This window comes from Hypanus sabinus, chromosome 11 (genome assembly GCF_030144855.1).
Source record: "Hypanus sabinus isolate sHypSab1 chromosome 11, sHypSab1.hap1, whole genome shotgun sequence".
Lineage (NCBI taxonomy): Eukaryota > Metazoa > Chordata > Chondrichthyes > Myliobatiformes > Dasyatidae > Hypanus > Hypanus sabinus.
This window is the reverse complement of record NC_082716.1, coordinates 50123111-50147676: the sequence shown is the minus strand read 5'-3', so window position 1 is coordinate 50147676 and position 24566 is coordinate 50123111. Positions and strand designations below refer to the sequence as shown.

The window sequence follows — 24566 nt, the reverse complement described above, 5'->3', positions numbered from 1 at the left end:
CTATGAAGCAGGTTTTAAATGTCTCTGAATGCCATTAAATGACATTGTTTTTAGAACCACAGAGTCAAGAAAGGGTTTTTCTTGGCTATCAAGGCTGTCACGGACTTATGAGACAGGACTTATAGTTATTATTTGGAGACCCTGCAGTCCTTCAAACTGATGTCACTGCAGTATAGAACACGGCCAGCAGGATAGGTTCTCAGAAATGATGTGGTAAAAATGCATTTTGAGATTATTCTGAGTAGTATATTTAGAGATGATATGTGATCCGTTCACGTTCTGCTTGTAAACTCAAACTATAAAAAATTCCATGAAATATCAGAGGCTTCAGAATGTGGGTGCATTGCAGAGTAACAATAACTAACCTGTTTAGTTATGGCAATTACCTGAAGATGTTATCACATTGCACTCATATATCTCATTTACTGCTTCCTTTCTTTGGGAGGTGGAAGGTATGAAGCAGTTTCTCTGCGATATACAGCCATTGCAGGTTCAGTCTGTTGACTGCCTTTTTCCAGTGCTACAACTACTTAAACTGGTGACATCTTGACTCAGCTCACTGTTGACTTGTGTCTCTTTAGTTGATCCTACTTCCACTCCTGAAATAAATATATCATATTTTCTTTCAGCTTGTTCTGATAAGTTTCTCACTACAATTTTGGTATATAGTCAATCTAGGCACTTTAGAATTCCAGGTGATGCAGACTTGTACTATCTCACCAGTATCCCACTTATGAGTGTTGTACTTGCGTATTGGTTTTAACACTCACCTTCTCATTATTTGAAATGCTTTATGCATTTTCTCAATGACTTGCTGCAATATAAATCATAATTCTACTTTTGTTTCAGCTGCTGCCTTTCCACTCTCTACTCTAAGCTAGGCTATACCAACTTTGAGTGTATTCAAAGTCTATGATGCATCAACGGCTCTGTTGGGATGAATCTTGTCCTAGAATAAATGTAATTGTATCAAGTTAGCAAACCAATGATTAAACTGGAACAACTTTGGAAAACTTGCTTTTTCAAGGCTTTTTTCAGAAAACAGGTGTTCTGCCTGCACTGGTAGATGTTTAAATGTATGGGAGAAAGTATCAAATCTTTGGTACCATTGTATCACGTGAAATGTTCAAGCAAAGATATGGTGAACTGTAGTGCATTGTCTGACACCAATTATTCAGGTATATCATATGCCTCAAAACCCAACTCAGTTCCTCAATAATGGAATCCGGTATTGTGCAAAATCCACAGATCTACCTTCATTCCATTTTGAGAAGTTATCTGTAGGTCTTGTCATTGTCTTTTGTGACAGAGATCAATGCAGACTCTTCAGTAGTGACTTTGATGACTTGTACATCTGTTATGATGTCTTTAATGGTTTGTTCTGTACTCTTGACAGATTCTAAATGATGACATTAAATCTCCCGGAAATAGTCTTCATTAGTTACACTGACAGTTTGTTCTAAATGTAATTTTTCCAAAATCTGTTTTCTTGGAGGATATGGGGGATAGCTACTATATTCATTATTATTAATGAAGTGACAGCATGATGATCATTGGAAAATCATTGGGGGGTGGAGTTTCAAGATGGCGACGTAAGCATCTGCCTTTTAGGCGCTCTTTATTTTTTCAACTATAATCACCCTTTAATTAAATCTTTTCGAACTTAATCATATGAGTTGCTACTTCTGATTGACCCTTTTTTCCTAAAATAATATTTGATCTAATCTTGTCAAACTTAAAATGGCTACAAGTAAGAAATCGGCTAAGGATCCTTTATCTATCGATACAGTTGCTAACCTTCTGGATTCTAAACTTGCGGGTTTGGAAGGCAGACTAGAAGGTAAGTTGGATAGTAAACTGTCAAGTTTGGAAAAAAGGCTTATCACGAAAATATCCGATCTTGAAGGAGTTGTTAGATCGCTTGAAATTAAGTTTCAATCGCAGGCGTTAGATGTTCAGCGGCATGAAAGTAAGATCACGACTCTTGAACAATCAATTTGTGAAAAAGCACGTACAATTGAAGTGTTGGAGAAGAAGATAGAGTCGACTGCTAAAACTTTGGATCAGTATAAGTTTAAAATTACTGATCTTGAAAATCGATCTCGCAGACAGAATTTGCACATCATCGGGTTTCCCGAAAAAGTTGAGTCCGGTGATTTAACTGAATTTTTCTCTAAATTACTGTGGGAAATTTTCGGTGGTGAAGGTTTGCAAAATGAACCTGTTATCGACCGCGCTCACAGAGTTGCGAGGTTTTCGTCTACGAGTGATAAACCACGAGCGGTGATTGTTCGTTTTCATTATCCTTGTGAGAAAGAGCTTCTAATTCGATTAGCTCGTAAAAAAGGTATGATCTCTTACAAAACCTATTCATTTCGAATTGTTGAGGATTATTCTTATGAAGTAATGAGAGCCAGAATCGCTTTTAAACCAGTGATGGCAGAGATTCACTCGATTGGACTCAAACAAGCTTTAATGTATCCAGCGAAGCTTAGAATTGTGCTGAACGACAACAGTTTACGATTTTTCAACACTCCGGAAGAAGCGAAGAAATTTGTTGAAGAATATCGATCCTCTAGTGCAACTTGAACTATGAGTTACATTGAAGATTTTTTTTTTGGAGAGAGGATGCCATTTCATTTTAAGTTTTAACCCTTGAAGTTGGGTTATAACTTCTTATTTTGATCTATGGGTCTGGGTTTTTTTTTACTACTATTATCATTGCTTATAGATGCTGTTTTAATTTTTATAATATCCTTTTTTATACACGTTTGTATTTTGTAATAATGAATTATTTTTTCAAAATGTCGTTTCTTCTTCCCATAAGTCTCTGCTTTTTATAAGCGTTTATTTGCTTGCCTGTATTTAGAAATGGAACAAAGGTTTTGAATTCTTTTTTTTAGGCTTTTTTTTATATATGTTGTAGTGTCTATTAAATCTTTTTTTTAAAAAAATTCTATTTTGATAACTTTTTTACTAAATTTTCTTATTAGATTGCTGAACTTATATTCATATTTTGTAATATGGCTTTCTCAAAATGTCGTTTCTTCTTCCCATAAGTCTTTGCTTTTGAAACGTCATCTTTGTATTTGAATTTGGAATTTTTTTTTAAAGGTGTATTACACTTTTAAATTTTAATGTTCATTTTTTTTATTAATGATTTTTCTGGTTTTACTATTTTAGTTTTTTTTTAACCTGACTGATATGTGTATGTATGTGTGTATGTATGTATATATATATATATATTTTTGCAACTCTATATTTTAATTTGGGTGTTATATAGTTTTTTCTTAAAAAAAATTTTCTTATGGAGCTGCCATCTTGAAATGGGGGTAATATTAGTATTAGTTTATGCGCCTGCCACTTGGCTTTCTTTCAAAGGGTGGGGGGAGGGGGGAGGGATCTTTTTTCACGCTTTTGCTTTTTATTTTTTTGCTTTTAGTTTATGGGCCGACTTTAAATTATTAATATTGTTGAGGTGTCATGATCTCCGGTTGCTCCTGATTCAATTTTCCTTCTTCCTAAATTGTGGGTTATGTGTCTTTTTAACCTTTTATGATACACACAATTAATATTGGTATGATGGATAAATCTATTAACTTTATCTCGTGGAATACTAATGGTTTAAATCATCCGATTAAACGTAAAAAAATATTTAAAGTATTCCATAGATTGAACGCTAATATTATTTTTGCACAGGAGACCCATATTAGGAGGGAGGATAATCAACGTTTTTTTAGGTTCTGGAAAGGGCAACAATTTCACTCGAATTGTACCGCTAAAATTAGGGGTGTGTCTATTTTTATAGACCCCTCAATTTCGTTTACACACTATGAAGTTATTTCTGATCCACAGGGTAGATTTTTGTTGATAACTGGTTCACTTTTTAATCGGAAAGTTGTTTTAGTTAATATTTATGCTCCAAACTTTGATTGTCCTGAATTTTTTAAACGTTTATTTACTTCCCTTCCTAACTTGAATGAATATATGTTGATAATGGGTGGAGACTTTAATTGTTGTTTGAATCCTTTGATGGATAGATCTAAACCTATTCGAACTCTTCCGAATAGATCAGCTTTACTTATTAATTCTTTTATGGTTGATTCTGGAATTACTGAAATATGGCGGTTTTTGAACCCTAAAGATAAAGAATTTTCATTTTTTTCACATGTATATCATAGTTATTCTAGAATTGATTATTTCCTTATTGATCATCGTTTATTAACTGATGTTATTGATTGTAAATACGATTCTATTGCTATTTCGGATCATGCACCTCTGAAGTTATCTATCAAGATTCCGGACTCTTCTATCAATACTAGATCTTGGAGACTTAATGCTACTTTGCTTCAAGATCCAGAATTTATTACTTTCATAAAACAACAAATTGACTTATTTTTTTCAACAAACTATACTGAAGAGATTGACAGAGGAATACTTTGGGACTCTTTCAAGGCTTTTATTCGTGGACAAATTATCTCATATTCCGCTGGTAAAAGAAAACAAAGATATTCAGATATAGCTTTATTGGTGGATAAAATTAAAGAAATTGATAAGATTTATTCCGTTACTCCTACCAAAGAACTTTATAAGAAGAGAGTTGAGCTTCAAATGGAACATAGTTTATTATTATCTTCTTCAATTGAGAATCAATTAATTAAGACCAGGGCTCAATTTTATATTCATAGTGATCGAACTGGTAAATTGTTAGCTAATCAATTAAAAGCTATTTTGACTAAGCGACAAATTATTAAAATTCGTAAACAAGACGGTAATTTAACTACTGATTATAAAGAAATTAATAACACTTTTCAAGATTTTTATAAATCTTTATATCAATCAGAATTTGACGGTGACCGGTTTATGATGGATAATTTTTTTAATAACTTGAATATTCCTAAACTGATAGATGAAGATTGTAGCTTGCTTGATGCTCCTATCTCTATGGATGAAATAAGAGAGGCTATCTCATCAATGAATTCAGGGAAAGCTCCTGGTCCTGATGGTTTTATTGTAGAATTTTTAAAAACTTTTTCTTTATTGCTTTCTCCTTGGCTATGTGAAATCTTTAATGATGCGTTTGTTAAGAAGAGATTACCTCAATCTTTTTATGAAGCTACTATTTCTCTAATTCTTAAAAAAGATAAAGATCCTACTTTATGTGCATCTTATCGCCCTATATCATTATTAAATGTAGACTCTAAGATTCTTACAAAAATTTTAGCCATTAGATTAGAAAAGATACTACCACAGATTATTTCAGAAGATCAAACTGGTTTTATTAGGAATCGGTATTCCTTTTTTAATATTAGAAAATTGATTAACATAATTTATACTTCATCACCTACAACCCCAGAATGTGTTATCTCATTAGATGCTGAAAAAGCCTTTGATAGAGTTGAATGGACATATTTATTTAATGCATTGAGAAACTTTAATTTTAGTCCTAATTTTATATCATGGATTAAATTAATATATTATAAACCTGTTGCTTCTGTTCTTACAAATAATTATAGATCCTCTTTTTTTCAATTATCTCGTGGTACGAGACAAGGTTGTCCTTTAAGTCCTTTATTATTTAATATTGCATTAGAACCTTTAGCTATTGCTATTTGTGAGTCTCCTAATATTTTTGGTATTACCCGTAATGAGAAGTTATACAAATTATCACTTTATGCTGATGATTTGCTGTTATATATTTCTAATCCTAATAGGTCTATTCCTGCTATTTTATCCTTGTTGGCTCAATTTGGTAGTTTTTCTGGTTATAAGCTAAACTTAGATAAGAGTGAGTTATTCCCTTTAAACGCGCAAACCTTATTGAATGACAGGATGCCATTTAAAGTTGTTACTGATAACTTTATCTATTTAGGTATAAAAATCACCAAGAAATATAAAGATTTATTTGGACTGAATTTTTTACCTATGCTTCATCAAATTCAACAACTTACTACAAGATGGTCTCCCTTATTTTTATCATTAGTTGGTCGGATTAATGCTATTAAAATGATGATTTTACCGAAATTTTTATATTTATTTCAAGCTTTACCAATTTTTATTCCTAAATCTTTTTTTGATAATATTGATTCAAAAATTTCCTCATTTGTGTGGCAAAATAAAAACCCTAGGTTAAGCAATATTCGTAACCTAATGTACTGGAAACTAGATTTGGATTCACCTGTGTGCCCACAGTGGGTAAATTTGGAATGTAGTGAGGTAAAGGGATATTCTATATTTTCCGTTCTTGGTTCTTTTCTTCCTATTGATTTAGCTAAATTCAATAAACAGATATCTAACCCTGTTGTCAAACATACACTACGAATTTGGTTTCAATTTCGCAAATTCTTTAATCTGAAAAACTTTGTTCTGGACAGCCCTATTTTATGTAATTTTTTTTTCAAACCTTCACTGACAGATCAAGCTTTTAGCATATGGAAAAGGAAAGGTATAAAATGTTTTCGTGATCTTTTTTTTGAAGGTACTTTGATGTCTTTTGATCAACTTTCTAACAAATTTAAATTATTTAAATCTAATTTTTTTAGATACTTACAAATTAGAAATTTCTTACATAAAATTCTTCCATCTTTTCCTAATTCAACTCCATCGGATTTTTCAGATTTGATTTTTACTTTTAATCCTTGCCAGAAGGGATTAGTAGCTTTTATTTATAACATGATTATGAAGATACAGCCAGAAATATCGGATAGAATTAAACAAGAATGGGAAAAAGAACTTCGATGTAATATATCAACAGATAAACGGGAAAAAATTTTACAAATGGTTAATTCCTCTTCTATTTGTGCTAAACATGCTTTAATACAATTTAAAATTGTACATAGAGCTTATATGTCTAAAGATAAGCTTGCTCGATTTTACTCGCATATCAACCCTCAATGTGACAGATGTCACTTAGAAGTGGCTTCATTGACCCACATGTTTTGGGCATGTCCCACTTTACATAACTATTGGAAGGACATCTTTGATGTCATTTCCTCTGTATGGAATATTGATTTACAACCTCATTTTATTACTGCAATTTTCGGTATACCAAATGAAGATGGCAATCAGCTTTCCCCTTCAATCAGACGAATGATTGCCTTTGTAACATTAATGGCCAGAAGGTCTATACTACAAAACTGGAAAGAAGTAAATCCTCCTACTACATCTCAGTGGTTCTCCCAAACTATTTCCTATCTGAGTTTGGAAAAAATTAGAAGCACTATTTTTGATTCTTCAATTAAATTTGAAGAAACCTGGGGACCATTTATTCGACATTTTCATATGAATTAATTTGGCCTATTTCAGATCCTTTTCTCTACTTATCCTTGTTCAGGTATGGAGTTCCGGAGTTTTTTCTTGACACTATCATATATTTATAAACTGTTATTATTGCCCATGTTAGTTTAGTTTAGTATTTTTTTTTCAATATATATTTTCTTCTATATATTTTCAAATTTTTTTTTTCTTTTTTGATGATTATTTTTGTTTTTTTTTCATATATATTTATATAGACTTGATTGATTTATGTACCTTTTGTTGATTGATGTTTAATAGGATATTATTATCCTATTACTAATGTAATTTCAAGTTTATTGAATTTGTAATCTATTCATTATCATGTGTTGTTTTTTTTATATATGAAATTTAATAAAAAGATTGAAAAAGAAAAAGAAAGGAAAATCATTATACAATCTAGTTGAGTTAGCATGGCATTACATGACAAATTAAAGAAATCTATTTAGGATGCTATCAAGTACGAGGTGTTGCACTTTGGTAGGACCACCTAGGGTAGGTATTACACAGTGAACGGTAGGGCACTGGGGAGTGTGGTAGAACAAATGGATCTGGAATACAGGTCCATAATTCTTGAAAGTGGTGTCACAGATAGACAGGATTATAAAGAAAGCTTTTGGCACATTAGCCTTCATAAATCAATTTATTGCGTACAGAGGATATGTTGAAGTTGTATAAGATGTTGGTGAGGCCTAACTTGGAATATTGTGTGTAGTTTTGGTCAGCCACCTACAGGAAAGACGGAAATCAGTTTGAAAGACTACAGAGAAAATTTACAAGGATGTTGCCCGGTCCTGAATTATAAGGAAAGATTGAATAGCTTAAGACTTTAAGACTGAGAGGAGATTTGATAGAAGTATACAAAATTATGAGGAGTCTAGATAGGGTAAATGCAAGCAGACTTTTTCCATTGAGGTTCGGTGGGATTATAACCAGAGGTCATGGGTTAAGGTTGAAAAGTTTGAGGGGAACATGAGGGTAGTCGTCTTCACTCAGAGTCGTGAGAGTGTGGAATGATCTGCCAGCACATGAGGAGCTCGATTTCAGTCTTTTAAGAGAAGTTTGTATAGGTACTTAGGTAGTAGGTGTATGCAGAGCTGAGGTCTTGTTGCAGGTCGATGGAAGTAAACAGTTTAAGTGTTTTCAACATGCATTAGATGGGCAATAGGGCCTATTTCTCTTTGACTTTAATTCCTTATTGATTGTAATGAGGATGGAGGGTCAACTCAAGTTTATTGTCATGTGCACAAGGAATGAAGGTACAGGCGACATACAGAATATAAATTATACATAACATTATACTGTACCACAGAGAAAAAGACTGAAACCAGACTGGACAGCCAGTTTTACCATTTAGCATTCAAGCTGAAAACTCAAGGCATGAGGGGAAATGTATTAAAATGGATGGAGGATTGGCTTACTAACTGACAAGAGAGTCTGGATGAACAGGTAATTTTCACATTGCTAGGATGTCATTCATGGGATGCTGTAGAGATTAGTACTAGTGCCTTAACTGTTTACTGTGTATTCTTCAATCTATAGTTGTCAATCAGGTTCTGATTTAGGCATATGCTTACTTATTTTTGTGGGGATATGGTGCTTTGGAGAGGTTTCACTAATTTGAATCCTGGGATGAAGGGGTTCTTCAACGAAAGATTGAAGACATTGGATCTGTATGCAGTTTAGAAGAATAACCATGTAACATAATTTCAGAATAAGAGTTCATCCATTTAAAGTGGAGATAGAAATGAATCTTTGGAATCCTTTATCCTAGAGGATTGTGGAGACAAAATTATTAAACATATTCAGGATCAAGCTAGGGTAGTATTTCATGAATAGGTGATTTGCGAGCCATTGAGAATAGTGGCAAAATAGAACTGAGGCCAAGGTTAGAGCAGTTGAGTTTTGATCTCATGGCAGAGCAGGCTTAGATGGTGGGGGCAGGGTGGGGTGGGCATATTCTCCTACTTGCAATGTTTTTTACTCCCCAATTCAGATCCTTAGTCAGCTGACAGTCATCTATTATCAAATCACCATTTTACATATTTATCTGAATCTGTCCAAACTTTAAGATTACTTGTAAACTTGTTTTGGAAGAACATGATGCTATCTTGACAATGGCTTAATGCAGCTCTGACTGAAAAGTTATCATGTAGTTTGTCATTGTTAAAATATGTGCTTGAAACTGTCAATATCTTATATGGTCTTATAGATAAAACTTCTGTTTTTAAACAGTTTCATTAATTGATCTTTGATCTTAACTGGGTCCTACCCAGTAATGTTACTCACTCAGTCAGCAAAAAGTATCAGTGATCAACATTGTAACTTTAAAATCTTCTATCTTTTTAGCATTGCGATTGTAGGACAGTTGTCAATCAAATCAAATTCTGCATTATCTGCATCTATTCTGATGTTCTACAAATTCCCTCTGTACCTTCTTATTAGAAAACATACCAATCTGTGCAAATGCTATAGATTGGTATACAGCTGTGGATTTGGCTGTTGGGCATAAGACTAAGACACAGGAGCAGAATTAGGCCATTTAGCCTATCGAGCCTGCTCCACCTTTCCATCATGGCTGATCCTGGATCCCACTTAACCCTATACATCTGCCTTATGGCCATATCCTTTGATGCCCTGAGCGATCAGGAAACGATTAACTTTTGGCTTAAATATACACATGGACGTGGCTCTACCGCAGTCTGTGGCAGACTTAAATATGTGGCATTCCACAGATTTACTACTCTCTGGCTAAAAGAATTCCTCATTGCCTCTGTTCTAAAGGTTGCCCTGCAAATTTGAAGCTGTGCCCTTTAGTTCTGGATACCCCCACCATAGGAAGCCTCTTCTCCACATCCACTCTATTTAGACCTTTCAACATCAGGTAGGTTTCAATGAGATCCCCCCCCCCCCCCCCCACCTCCGCATTCTTCTAAATTCCAGTGAGTACAGGCCCAAAGCTACCAAACATTCCTTGTATGTTAACCCCTTCATTCCCAGAATCATCCTTGTGAACCTCCTTTGAACTTCTCCAATGACAGCACATCTGAGAAATGGGGCCCAAAACTGTTGACAATACTTTAAGTGCGGCCTGACTAGTGTCTTATACAGGCTCAGCATTCTGCCTTTGTTTTATATTCTATTCCCCTTGAAATAAATGCCAACATTGCAGTTGCCTTCTTTACCACAGACTCAACTTGCAAATTAACCTTCTGGGAGTCTTGCACAAGAGCTCCCAAGTCTCTCTGCACCTCTAATGTTTGAACCTTCTTCCCATTCAAATAATAGTCACCCTATTGTTCCTTTTACCAAAATGCATTTTCCAACACTATTACTGTGCAATCGCATTGCTTCCTTAGCACTACCGACCCCTCCACCTGTCTTCATATCATATGCAAACTTTGTCACAAAGTCATCAGTTCCATTACCTAAATTATATGCAGTCCGTAATTTTGTTTGTCAGCCACGGTTGCCTATCTCTGCCACTTGAGATCTTCTTCCCTTGTTGGGACATACCTATCCTGCGCCTTGTGAGCTATCCATAGAAACTTAAGCCATCTCTGCTCTGCTGTCATTCCTGCTGGTATACTCCTCCAATCCACCTGGGCAAGATCCTCTCTTATGCCCCTGTAATACCCTTTATTCCGTTGTGATACTGATACATGTCAGTTATGCTTCTCCCTGTCAAATTGCAGTATCAATTCAATCATATTATGATTACTGTCTTCTAAGGGTTCCATTACGTTAAGCTGACTGATAAAATCTGGTTTATTACACAACACACAATCTAAGATAGCCTTTCCTGAGTAGGCTCAAGCACAACCTGCTCTCAAAAACCATCTCATAGGCATTCAACAAATTCCCTCTCTTGTGATACAACACCAACCTGATTTTCCCAATCGCTTTACATATTGAAGTCCCCTATTACAATTGTGTCATTACCCTTATTACATGCCTTATCCAGCTCCCTTTCCAATCTCAACCCCACATCTTGGCTACTATTTGGAGGCCTATATATGATTACCGTAATGTTTTTTTTACCCTTGTAGTTTCTTAACCCCTCCCACAAAGATTTGTCATTCTCTGACCCTATGTCACCTCTTTCTATAGAAGTAATTCCATCTCTTACCAACAGAGCCACACGACTGTCTGTCCTTTCAATACAAAGTATATCCTTCGATGTTAAGCTCCCAGCTATAGCCTTCTTTTAGCCATGTCTCAGTGATGCCCACAACATCATGCCAACCAATCTCTACAATTGTGCCCCAAGTTTGTCCACCTTATTCCGAATGCTACATGCATTTATATACAGCATCTTCAGTCTTACGTTCTTCGCCCTTTTGAATTCCACTTCTGGTACAATTTAACTATTTGCTGTGTCTGCATTTGTACCCAGTTTTTGGCTTGTCCTTTCTTACACTCGTGTTAAACCCATCATCTACTTGTAAAACTGCTGGCACATCTTCAGCTCTATCATACTGGTTTCCATTCCCATGCTATATTAGTTTATACCACTCCCAGCAGTGTTAGTAAATCTGCCTACAAGAATATTGGTCCCCAATATTGAATTGGCGATTCAAGTTCAACCCGTCCCATTTGTACAGGTCTCACCTGTCCCAGAAATGGTCCCAATTAACCAGAAATCTGACTCCCTGCTCCCTGCTTCAATTCTTCAGCAACGCATTTATCTGCTACCTCATTCTGTTCCTATCCTCACTGTTGCGTGGCATAGGAACAATCCCGACATTACTACCTTTTGAGGTCCTGCTTCTGAGCTTCCTTCCTAACGCCCAGTACTTTTTTTTAGGACCTCCTTCCTTTTTGTTCCTATGTTGTTGGTACCAATATATCCCACGACTTCTGGCTGCTTACCCTCCTTTTTCAGGATATTGTGGACACGTCCAGAAACAACTTGAATCCTGGTATCTGGGAAGGAAACTACCATCCACGTTTCCTTTTTGCATTCACAGAATCATGTAACTGTTCCCCTGACTATAGAGCCCCCTATTACTGCTGCCATCTTTTTCAGTTCCCTACCCTACTGAGCCACAGGGCCTGACACAGTGCCAGAGGCATAGTTGCTGTTGCTTCCCCCAGGTAGGTCATCTCATCCAACAGTATTCAAAATGGAGTACTTATTGTTCAGGGAAATGGCCACTGGGGTGGTCTCCACTATCTGATGTTCTCCCCTCCCTCCTCTGACTGTTTCCTGTAGAGTTGGGGTGACTACCCCCCCCCCCCCGGAGCTCCTGTCTATCACCCCTTCACTTTCCCTAACAAGCCGATGGTGGTCAAGTGTAGCTCCAGTTCCCTAATATGGTCTTTAAAGAGCTGCATCTCGATGTACCTGGTGCAGATGTGGTCATCGGGGAGGCTGGGAGTCTCTTGGAAATCCCACATCTGACACCCAGAACAGAAGCCCTGTTGAGCCAAAGACTTATTACTCTTGATTCAGGACTATGAAGATGACCGCTCTCACAATATCTGCTTCTCTGGCTATCTTTTATAAAGACTGGGTTTTTAAAAGCTCTTTGTTGGATCTGCGCGGGTATGCTCCTGTTGCTTCTGCAAAGTATTTTAATCAATGGCTTCTGTTGGAAAAACTTCCTGTTGCCATTGTCCTTTTTTGTGTTGTGTGTAGCACTTTGTCTTCTTTAAAGAACAAGCATATGGTGAATGGCTGATACTAGCGAAGAATTCATGTAACTTGTACTGTACTCACCCTATTTCTAGAAGGAGGCTTTCTCTACTGTTTTTTTAACTGTGCATTTCTGTTATGTTTGTGCTTAGTGATGGATGAAATCATCAGTATTTTTCATTTCTATTTGTTTTGATTTCTTAAACCAACTCAAAAGTGAAATTTGTGCCTAATAATCGAGACTGGATTCAACTGCACACCCTTCATATTTTTCAAGATATGGTAGTGCAGGTGTAGTCTCAGCAGTGTCCTTTACAGTTGTTTGAAAGTTTCCTATTTAGCCTGACATTTGACCACCATCTGTCTTATTTGTTTGCTTAATCGCCTCTTTGACCCAGGAAAGTCTTTTGACACTTTTGCTGCTTTCTCTCTTCAACTGCAGAGTCTTGAGGTCTCATGGAGAGTGCCAGCAATTAGAAGTCTTCTGTAGGTGCATCAAGGAGTTGATTTTTAATCTGCATTTTTTCTTGAACAGAAAGTCTGTGCCTGTTGTGATTATACTATTTGTGTATTTGAACCAGCTTTTGTAAGCCAGTTTTCTAATGCTGTTAATGTTTATTGTAATAATCTTTGGGAGAAACTAAGAGCTCTAGAATAAGGGCATATTCTGTACTGCAGACAACAACTAATGTGTATGCTTGCACTGTATATGACATTACATTATACACTTATGAAGAATTACATACCAGTTTCCAAAGGAAATTGATATATTTATACAATCCCATTGTGGGGAGAAGGCCTATATAAGTTAAAAGGGGCTATTTGACGCTTTGAGACTGTATTACTATTCGTTGAGGCCATGATTAATTTCTGACTTAATTCCATACATTTAGTTCCTATTAACTTTTATTTAAATTAAATTAAAATTAATTATATTTAAAATTCATATTCAAATCAGAATCAGTTGGCATTTCACAGTGCACGGTCAATTGTCTACACACAGTTTGCATGTAGATTTATTTTTATACCCATATTCCTGAAAAAAAACCCCTCTAATTTTAGGCTCTGGTGTCATGGTCAAAGCTTTTAATTGCCCTCTGTTCCTGAAGGCTAATTTCAGCTTTCTCGCATCTTTCCTGGGAGGGTTTCAAGAAGTTGGACAAAGTGAAATTTGTAGCTGCCATTTGTATTATGTAAAATTGTTATTCCTGGCAAATTATCTGAAATTCGTCAGCTCATTAGCAGTACTTTGAAATGAAGGCAGCTTGGCCCACAGCTCAGACACTTGGTTGTAGAGTTGGAGCTATTGCAGTTGTGAACTTAATTTTCTTTTTGGAAGGAAGAACCAACAAACAGATTTGCTGAATTGATTTACTGGAATCTGAGTGTTTGTTATTTGGAAAAATAAAATTAACTTTTATAGTGTTAGTATCCCTGCGGTGAAAATAGATACCTCTCAGAATGTTCTAAATGTTATTGGGTGGAACAGAGAAGTTCTTTAAACTACTGTCATTTTGTATTTTACTATTTTACTAAGACAGTTAAGGTCTGTTTCATTCCAGTGAAAGTGTTGGCAGGATGCCTTAAGTAATAGCACTGTGCTTTGTTTTGGAGAGGTTAAGCATGATGATCCAAATTTATGGCAAGTTTGAAACGTGAAGGAATGTCATGGCAGGGGGGGGGGCGGAGGTTCTTATCCTTTGATGGATATGAATCCTATTTCTTTAGCAGGCACCATGAATCAAAGCATTTTTGTAACCGCCACTTGGAACTTTATAACTTGAACGAACAGTTAGACACAGAAACCCCTTTCTTAGAGACAGAATTTGCAGAAACTGTTGCTATTAGCTGATGAATTTGGGAGTCTCTGAAGTACCTCTAGCTAGTTGAATGATTCCTGAACATCACTCCCTAATATCCACCACATTTTGGGCAAATACATTAGGCTATGAGGGATATGGATTTGATGTACATAAATAAATGGTACCCCACTGATCAAGAGCAATCCCTGTTTTGTTCCATAGCACTGTGCAGAAGTCTTAGGCCTATCTAACAAAATTTTGAAAAAGAGAAGATGCTCTCAGAAATAATGAAATGTAAGGTTCCCACACATCAAATAAAATCTATAATTTGCAGTGAACGGGTAAAGAACAAAATCAAGGCAATATTTGATGTGACCACCATTTGTCTTTTAAACTGCATGAGTTCTCTTCGATATATTGTCATGCAGTTTTATAAGGCAATCGACTGCTAGCTTGTTCCAACCATTCTGGAGAACTTGCCACAGTTCTTCTGCAAACTATGGTTGTCTCATTTGCTTCTTTCTCTCCAGGTAATCCCAGAAAGCATTATTGATGTTGAGATTAGGACTCTCTGTTCTTCTTTTCACTGAAGATAGTTCTTTATGACCTTGGCCATGTGTTTGGGATCATTGTCTTACTGCAGAATGAAGCTGGGACCAACTAGATGCGTCCCTGATGGTATTGTGTGAAGGATGAGAATCTGCTGGTACCTGTCAGCATTGAGGATTCTATTAATTCTGACTGGTTCACAAACTCCATTTGCAGAAAAACAGCCCTAAACCTGCAGGGAACCTTCAATGTGCTTAATTGTTAGCTCCAGACATTCATCCATGTAGTGCTCTCCAGCTCCTTCATGGACAGATCGTATCTGTTTTGAGCCAAAAATTTAAAAATTTGACTCATCAGTACAGAGCACTTGTTGCCGTTGTTCATCATCCCAGTCCTTGTGTTTTTGTACATAGGTGAGTTTCTTGGCTTTGTTTCCACTTTAGGAGGATTGGCTTTTTGGCAGCAACTCTTCCATGAAGACCACTTCTGACAAGACCTTACCGGACTATAGAGGGGTGTACTTGGGTTCCAGTGGTTCAGAGCTGATAGCAGTGCTGGACTTCTTCTGATTTAGAAGGGACATCAATTTGCTGTATCCCTCACCTGCTGCACTAGTTTCCATGGCTGACCACTGTGTTTCTGGTTCTTAACCTTGTCCATTTCTTTATGCTTCTTCAGAAGAGCTTGAAGAGCACATTTTGAAACTCCTGTTGGCCGCAAAATTTCAAGCTTGTGAGAGACCTTACTGATGCAGGATGACCACCTTGTTGCTGTGCTCACTCTTGCCATGGTGTAAGAATTAATGATTTGAAAATTAAACTGTCACATCTGACACACTCTCACCTGGTTTGGTTGTCCATCACCCAGTTTGATTCCTTCTACAACTGTTTCCGTTTCAGGTCATGTTTAGTTCATTCAACTCGTGTTGTTGATCATTAGCATCTGTTTGTTATAATTGTTTTATCATGCTCTGGGCTATATAAAAACAATAATCTACAGGCCCTTCAGTCCATACCGTTGTACTGACCATGTAACCTCTAGGAGCTGCCTAGAATTTCCCAACTCTATAGCCCTCTATTTTTTTAAGCTCCATGTACTTATCTTAGAGTCTCTTGAAGACCCTATTGTATCCACCTCTAGCACCTTCACTGGCAGTGCATTCCACGCACCTACCACTCTGTGTGGAAAAACTTATATCTCCCTTGTGCCTACCTCCAAGCACCATAAAACTATGCCCCCTTGTGTTATCCATTTCAGCCCTGGGAAAATGGCTCTGGCTATCAATGCCTTTCATCGTCTTATGCACATACTTTATATACCTATAAAGTAATCAAGTTTTTATTTGAGGAGCGGTGTATTACTTAATTTGTTACTTCCTTTACAAAATATAAAAATTGCTTGGTATCATTTAATTTTTTTGGAATATAAATGTTTGGAAATCTAAAATTAGCTGTTTCTCCTTCATACTAATGCAGAAGACAAAATAAATAGTTAAAACTAAATATTATTAAAAAATATAGGTACTCTATATTAAAAATCTAAGTACTGTAGAATTCTGCACAGTACTTGTAAATTAGGTGTACCTGGATGAAAGGGTCAAGCAGGAGGGGAATATTTTGGTCAGTTTTTTGTTGCAATTATAGTACAAAATATAGGATATTGTTCGGATGGAGATTTCAGCGCTGGGACAGATTGAAAAGGTCAGGGTGGCGAGGAGCGAGCCAGTTCAGATTGGCTGCTTGAAGCGGCAGAGCCTGATGTTCAGAAGGAGAGTTAAGCACCAGGCCAGATTGAAAAGGTCAATGTGTTGGGGCCCGAGGCAAGGTATGGGCCGATTAGGATCACTGCTCCACGACGTCTACTCAGGTCTGCATTGAACTATGGGTCGGGGACACTTCTTGCAGACTTCAGTTCAGAATCGCTATTTGCTTGCAGTTACTGTTTGCATGATTTTTTCCATTACACGTTAGGTATTCAGTAATCTTTTTATGAGTTATTCTTTTATTTTCTTATGGGCATGGTGTTTTTTGTTCTTTGCACATGGGGGGGGGGGTGTGTGTGTGTGTGTGTGTGTTGTTTTTATATATATATATATATTTTCATTCTTCAGTTCTGCGGGAAGCCATGAAGCTAAGGAAGAAAAGTAGGTCAGCGTGATCATCATCGCCTTAATCCCTCCTCTAACACAAAAAAACATGAACAAAACAGATCAGGCACATCGACCCTGAATTTCCTCTTCCCACACAAAAAAGTGAGAAGATTGAGCAAAAAGAAAACACCAATATAAGAACCATAATACTGAAAAACATGTCCAAAATCCAAATCCAAAATGCAGAAAAACCCAGGGAAAATTCTCCAAGCCTGATGGCAGACCTTTCCCTCTCCTGTGCAGAGTGATCAAAAGACAGGCAGTGGGCGCTCACCCTTCCACACTTGCTCTGCTTCTTCAACCTCCCTTGTTGCATTAGTCAGCAAACAGTGGGAGCTTTAATTGGCCTGTGTCTCATCCTGCAACTGGCCCACCATGAGGTTCCCTACACTGTCTCTGCTTTCCAGAATCTTCTCAGAGTCTGCAGAGTGCTGGCACACCCAAACTATCTCCAAACTTCCACACTCGTCTTTATGTTTCAAACTCCTCTGTCACTTTAATCGGCAAATAGAAGCTATAATCAGAAAGTACGGTCAAACATTGGCATGCACACCAGCCTTCCCCCTACCTCTGCCTTCCAAAATCCTCTCAGAAAGTAGAGCACTCAAGCACCCAATTGAACTCCAAACAGCAAAACACAGGCTCCAGCAGTTCCATAATCACATTCAAGATGAGAAGCAAATGTAAAAGATAGAAAAGAAATGAAAAATATAGTTTCATGATTTATCAAGGTGTTGACCAAAGAAGAGTTGTATGTAGGCGCCATCTCGACAAAGCATCTAAATATTGTGGTAATAAATGTACTTTGAACAATGGATCTGTAAAGTTCAGAGGTTAAAAATAATGTTAGAAGTTTATGGCTCTGACTTAGGAGCAAAATGGTTTTCTTGATGGAGCTTAGTTCACAAACCGAGGCTTGGTAGAAATTTTCAAATACACAGTTAGGAACTTGCTTTTTACCCCAGAACTCTGGCATTTGATTGATGCGATTCAAGTTATTCTTGAGAGGATATTGTAGCTATGATTATTGCTCTGAGAATTGAACAAATGGGACGTAAGCATGGTATTCTTTCTACAAAATTTCAATAAGTAGAGAGAAGTGTAACTGTACATTTGAGCAGATGTTTTGCAGATTGATTGTGTACTTGTTTACACAGGATATATTAAAGCAATTTCCTAGATGTGTTTCTACACTGATGGCTATCTAATGCTATCAGCAGACAAATGAGTTCTTCACTATCAATATGTCCTATTGTTGTTAGAGAAGTTATAGCAATAATGAAAGTATGAAGTAAATTGGGGTTGTCTTCATAAATCAATGTACCTTTTCCCTGGAATTCTTATTTTATTATGAGAGTGTTGTACCTATACTATTCAATTGCCAACAAAATCTCATTTTGTTATTCCCTGGTTTATTATTTATGAATAATTCCTTAGAAACATTTTTCTATTCATAAAAAAACTGAACATTGCCACTGCTAGTATAGAATAATTGTTAATGGGGTATCCATTTGTTCAGTAATCCCAATGGCCTAACTCACTCCACCTTTCCTTTAACTTCACTGGTGCCTTGTTTCCAACACTTGTCATTCATTAGGACTTGTTGCCATGTTCTGCATAAACTAACTAGTGATCTCATTTCTATGCTTTTAAACTCACCAGAACAAAGTTCTCCTAGATTATTTAGGCTCAACAAGACTGTTCCCACTTCCCTGTTATTCTCAACATAGCGTCTTTCCATGCTGTCTTTAAACTAATTTGATTCACTGAAAAATATATTATACTACGTACCATATTGTGCAACAACTTAAAGAAATGTTTGGTTTTTGATTGCAGTAATATACAGCAGTCTGGAAAATCTGCCAGTCCAACACCACCAAAGTTCCAAGGGTTGTGGATTATCAGTACTTTACGTTACTGAAAAAAAGAACAGTCTTCCTCAGCTCCAGATGCATTTGCATTATAAAAACCCTCATGCAGAATTTGCAGCACTGCTTTGCTCATCTTCTAATTAAGAAGCTTTGCTTTTAATGTAGTTTTAAGTTAATCAGACAATATATTTTCACATGTAAATTATCTGATTCCTTTTTTCTCATGTTAGTCAATTTTTAAGTTTCAGATTCTGGACCAGAATTAATGATCACAAATCCATATCCATCTTGTAATCTACTTAATGCTACAGCAGTGGATGAAGGTACAGTTTACTTCAATTGAAATTCCTCTATTAACCAAGTTACAAAATTCCAGATGTACATTTTAAACACAAAATATTTTGCAAATGCTGGAAACCTTGACAACACATAACATGCTGGACGAACTTAACAAGTCAGGCAGCATCTATGGAGAGATGTAAACAGACAAAGTTTTGGTCAGAGAGCCTTTATCAGGATATTTTTTGTTATAACCCTGAAAAGAAACTAAAATTGCAAACTGTGAAATTGTTACTTCAAATAAAATGTTCTTTAACGTATTTCTTTAAATAGGTTGCTTGCAGAATTTAATAATGTGTAAATAAGTTTTTTAAATTTTAACTTTGTCCAAGTAATTTTTCCCGTTCACTGTGTTTTTCCACTGTTTCTGGGATGATTTTTCTGTATCTTTCTTGAAGAAAAATATTTTTTTAACTTCTTCCATTTTATCATTACTCAGCACAATTTCTGTTGCTTCTGTATAAAGGACCCACTGAAATGTAAGATAATTTTCCTTCTTGTAGGTTTAATTCAACTTTTACAGTCTGCGTTAATGTTTATCATTGGACTGCCCTTGCATTCTGTTTTCCCGTTGCTTATCAATGTCTGCATCTGCCTTCATCGAATTCTGAAATTTTCCTCACTTGTAGACTTAGTGGTTTTTATTTTTATCTTGAAAGCTATGGTTGTATCACTTTTCCTATTAGAATGTTTGCCTTAAAGGCATATAATATTATAAATGGTGTATTGAAACCAAATATAACCATTGTTGCCATACTGAAATTCATTGTGAAAGGCAACTGTTTAAATTAATTTTTCTGTGTGGTCATAGAGCCTCCCATATATTCCCAGTGAAAGTAGATCTGATGATCTGTTCCCTTCCTTCCCCAACGTTCTACATCCATAGCCTATTTCTGATTGTTATTTAGATCAGCTGTACAAAGGAATTAAGAAGGAAAGCATGATTTTCTACTGAAACAAGCCAAAAGATACAATTTAATACCTATCCAAAAATAGGGTTGCTGTGAAATGATAATGATATAATTAAGTTTTGAAGCAGAGAAATGAATGTACATAAGTGCAGTTGGTGCAGTTAAGATCTGACCAATCTAGTATAGAGATGGAATTAAGCACCCATACTTGGCTCTAAGGACCATGGATTGTAACATAAGAGGGATGGGTGGCTGCTTTTTGACTGGCACACGTACAATGGGTTGAATAGCCTGCATGACATACAGTAAATTTTGATCAGTCCATGAAATTAGGAGTAGTGGTCCACATATCCTCTCAAGCCTACTTAATTATTTAGTACAGCATTGAAAATGATTACATTTGACCTCAGTTTTATTCCTCTGCCCAAGTCCCATAATCATGAAAGTGTAGGAGCCAAGTATCCATTTTCTGTCTGTTGGGGGCATGTATCTTTTTTGTCTTCATTGTAGTTTGTGACGTGTTTATTATGGTAATCTGTCACGTGGGTTGGGGTGTGTTAAAAGCACATGAGTACATTCTCGTTAGTTGTTTAGTGGAGAGTGAGTAAGTCACAGGAAATGATCATTTTTGTTGACTGTTAATTGGAACATTATGTGACTGCTTAAATATGCTAATTAGTTAGGCTAATTTTGTTACTTTACTACCTTGATTGCTAAGTAGAATGCTATTAGAACACATAGTTACGCTATTCACCTGCAAGTTAGACTGTTTATTGCTCGCTTAGTTTCATTAGTTTTTTTTATTGCTACAAGATTGTTCATCTTTGCTGGTTTCATAATAAAGAAAATTTATTTGGAAGCTCTTCAGTCAAGTACCTTGGCTTAGCCTCTGAGCAGTTTTGATTTGTTTTCAAGTAGCCACTATTTTTTGTCAACAAAAAAAATAGTTACACAATACGAATACCAGTCTATACAAAGGCTTGCCTTGGACCCGTTGGCAAAATTTGGAATCGTGGCACTGAGAACAACACACCGGAAACAGCAGTAGCTTTCGGTCAGATTATCTGCGATCTTTTATTGATTAATTTTGTATGTTTGTGGTTGGAACACAGTCTTGAATGGTCAGTGCCGCCTGTCCATTGGGGATTGTTGCTTGATAGTGTGTTTGCCTGAGGGTTCGACGCTTTGTTTCATTGAAGTGCTGAAATATTCTGGTTGCAGACATTTGAATTGAAGGCCATTTGTTTGGTCTGGTTTAAGCCCTGTGGATGCATGGACATTTTTTTTTATTGTCTACGTTTATTGAAATGAATATCACCAGTGCTGCAGGTGAACAAAAGATTAATTCAGCCATGCAACCAGAGAAAGTAATGTGAGTGTATTGAAGCATGGAATTGGTGCCAGTGACCCCGTAGTTGGAGCTTGCAAAAGAGAAATTAAAGCTAAGGGTAATCCAATTGAAAGTCTTCAAAAGGAGTACAAAACAAATGTGAACAAAATTAAAGATTTAATACCATCAATTAATCTTATGAAAATTCCATCTTGGGGACCTGACTAATCTCTGTGAAGCTGTTGCAAAGCAACAACACATGCTAAACTTATTACTTCCCAAAGCTGAACAAGAACAACAGAACCAATATTTTTCAAACATTGATTGCTATTGCAGTGCATGCATAGAGGATACGAAGCAATGGTTGAACCAAACATGATTAATTGAATGTGATGTTGCTGCAACGTATGAATATTTGTCTCACCTTCCACGAGACAATTTTTCTCAAATTCCAAAGTATGTTTTGATTGCACACAGAACAGGTGACCCACAGAATGGCATGAAACTGAACAACAGGTGGTCTAATGTCAGTGCTTGAAGTTCTGCTATAGGAATAAAATCTTGTGTATCTGCTATCTCCTCTGCACACATTAAAACAGAGGCTGATTTTGCTGCATTAATTGCACATCAACAATTATTGAAGGACAAACATGCACTGGAAGAGCAAGAAGGACAACCATGGAAAAAGGAGGAACAGTTTAAGTTGGAGAAAGTAATTGCTGCACATATGGCCAACGTTAATGAGCTAAGGGCTTCAAGAGTGGCAAGTGCTAAAAATTGTCCTGCGAGACAGTCCTATGGTGTGACTTCCTATATTGAAAAGGCACAAAGGAAAACAAAAGCACCCAATATCAATGGTGATTTATTTGTTCCTCAAGTGTGTGGGAAACGTGGACAAGATTCCTATGAAATAGTTCAGGGAGCTTCCTATCATCCTGCACTAATGAGGCACTCTAAACCTATGTCATATCCAAGGGCTCTCAGGCTCATGGGGTCGTTAACTTACAGCTTGGAAATACTTTTGTTTTAGGTGATAAGAGGTCAAAATAATACTATTGAGGAAGCAAAATAAAATGACAGTCTTATTGGTACAACAGCAACACATTTCATCTTTTCCCAAATGAGAGATTTAGATCTTCGATGGTGAGCCATTGCTCTATCATGCATTCATGAGGGCTTTTGAAAACAGTGTTGAAGGCAAGACTGAAAGCTATAGTGATTACTTCTATTTCCTTGAACAATACATTAGAGGTCACACTAGAGAACCTGTCAGAAGTTGGCAGCATGTTGACCCTAAGAAAGATATCTAATACTTAACGCTTTACTACAGAACATTTCAGTAATGAACAAAAAAAAAACATCTGACTACATGCAAGAAGCTCTTTCTTGGGTACCTGTCAAATCTGAAGACATGAAACTTATTTAAGTTTTTCTCTTAGAGGCTGTTGCAATGTTGTGGAAAAATTGCAGTACATGCGCGAGCTGGACATGTCTACTAATATGTTAGTTGTCATATAGAAATTGCACTATATACTTTGGGATAAATAGAGAACAGTAGCCTATAAACTGCAAGAAATGCACAACCATAAAATTACATTCATTGATGTTGAGGCAAGTAAAGATTGCTGTACATATGGTGATTGGAAATATATAGAATGCTGTATCACCTGCAATAAGCAAAGATAAGAACAAAACTAAGTCACAATCTCATTCTAAGGCTGAAGGAAGCAGCTTTGCTACTTCTGTAGCCACAATGGGAAGTAAAGCTATAACTGAACCTGGAATTGATGGAAGGGAAATGGACTCTTGTCTGTTCTATGGGAATAAATATACATTGGATTCGTGCCCTCTGCTGGAGAAAAGGGCTCATAGTGAGAAGTTTGCCTTCCTAAAAGAAAATTGTATCCGCTTTGGCTGTTTGTGTACAGGACACTTCAGCAAAGATTGTAGCAAGTGCCTTTCAAGCAAGGTATGCAGTGGTAAGCATCTAGCATAACTCTAATGAAAAGGGCGCAGAATCAAAAGAAGCCATTAAAGAATCAGGCACAGCAGTGAGTAGTGCCCTAGAATAAGATGTAGGAGCAGAATTAGGCCATTTGGTTCATCGAGTCTGCTCTGCCATTTTGTCACGGCTGATCTTATTTTCCTCAGCCTCAATTTCCTGCCTTCTCCCCATTTCCCTTCATGCCCTGATCAATGAAAAATTTATCAATCTCTGCCTTAAATATACATAAAGGTTTGCCCTCCACAGCTTCCTGTGGCAAAGAATTCCACAGATTCGCCACTTTCTGGCTAAAGAACTTCCTCTTCATCTCTGTTCTAAAATGAGACTCCTCTATTCTGAGGCTGTGCCCTCTGGTCTTAGAGTCTCCCACCATAGGAAATATCTTCTCCACATCCAGTCTATCAAGACCTTTCACCATTCGATAGGTTTCAATGAGCTAATCCCTCATTCTTCTAAATTCCAGTGAATATAGGCCTGGAGCCACCAGATGCTTTTCATATGAGAAGCCATTCAATCTTGGAATCATTTTTGTGAACCTGCTTTGAACCCTCTCCAGTTTCAGCACATCCTTTCTAAGATAAGGGACCTAAATTTGTCAGCAATATTCCAGGTGAGACCTTGCCAGTGCTTTATAAATTCTCAACGTTACATCCTTGCTTTTATATTCTAGTCCTCATGA

At 36.6% G+C, this 24566-nt stretch overlaps 1 protein-coding gene across 4 annotated transcripts in view; it reads left to right on the top strand.

Moving 5' to 3' along the window:
* LOC132401940 (uncharacterized) overlaps window positions 1-24566 on the top strand; it is a 71907-nt gene that overhangs the window by 33340 nt on the left and 14001 nt on the right. For 3 of the 4 annotated variants that reach the window (XM_059984311.1, XM_059984310.1, XM_059984309.1), the window contains exon 6: window positions 19545-19625. In XM_059984311.1, coding sequence (XP_059840294.1) covers window positions 19545-19625 — 81 coding nt within the window. The remainder of the gene's footprint in view (window positions 1-19544; window positions 19626-24566) is intronic. The other variant, XM_059984312.1, reaches the window with a different exon arrangement.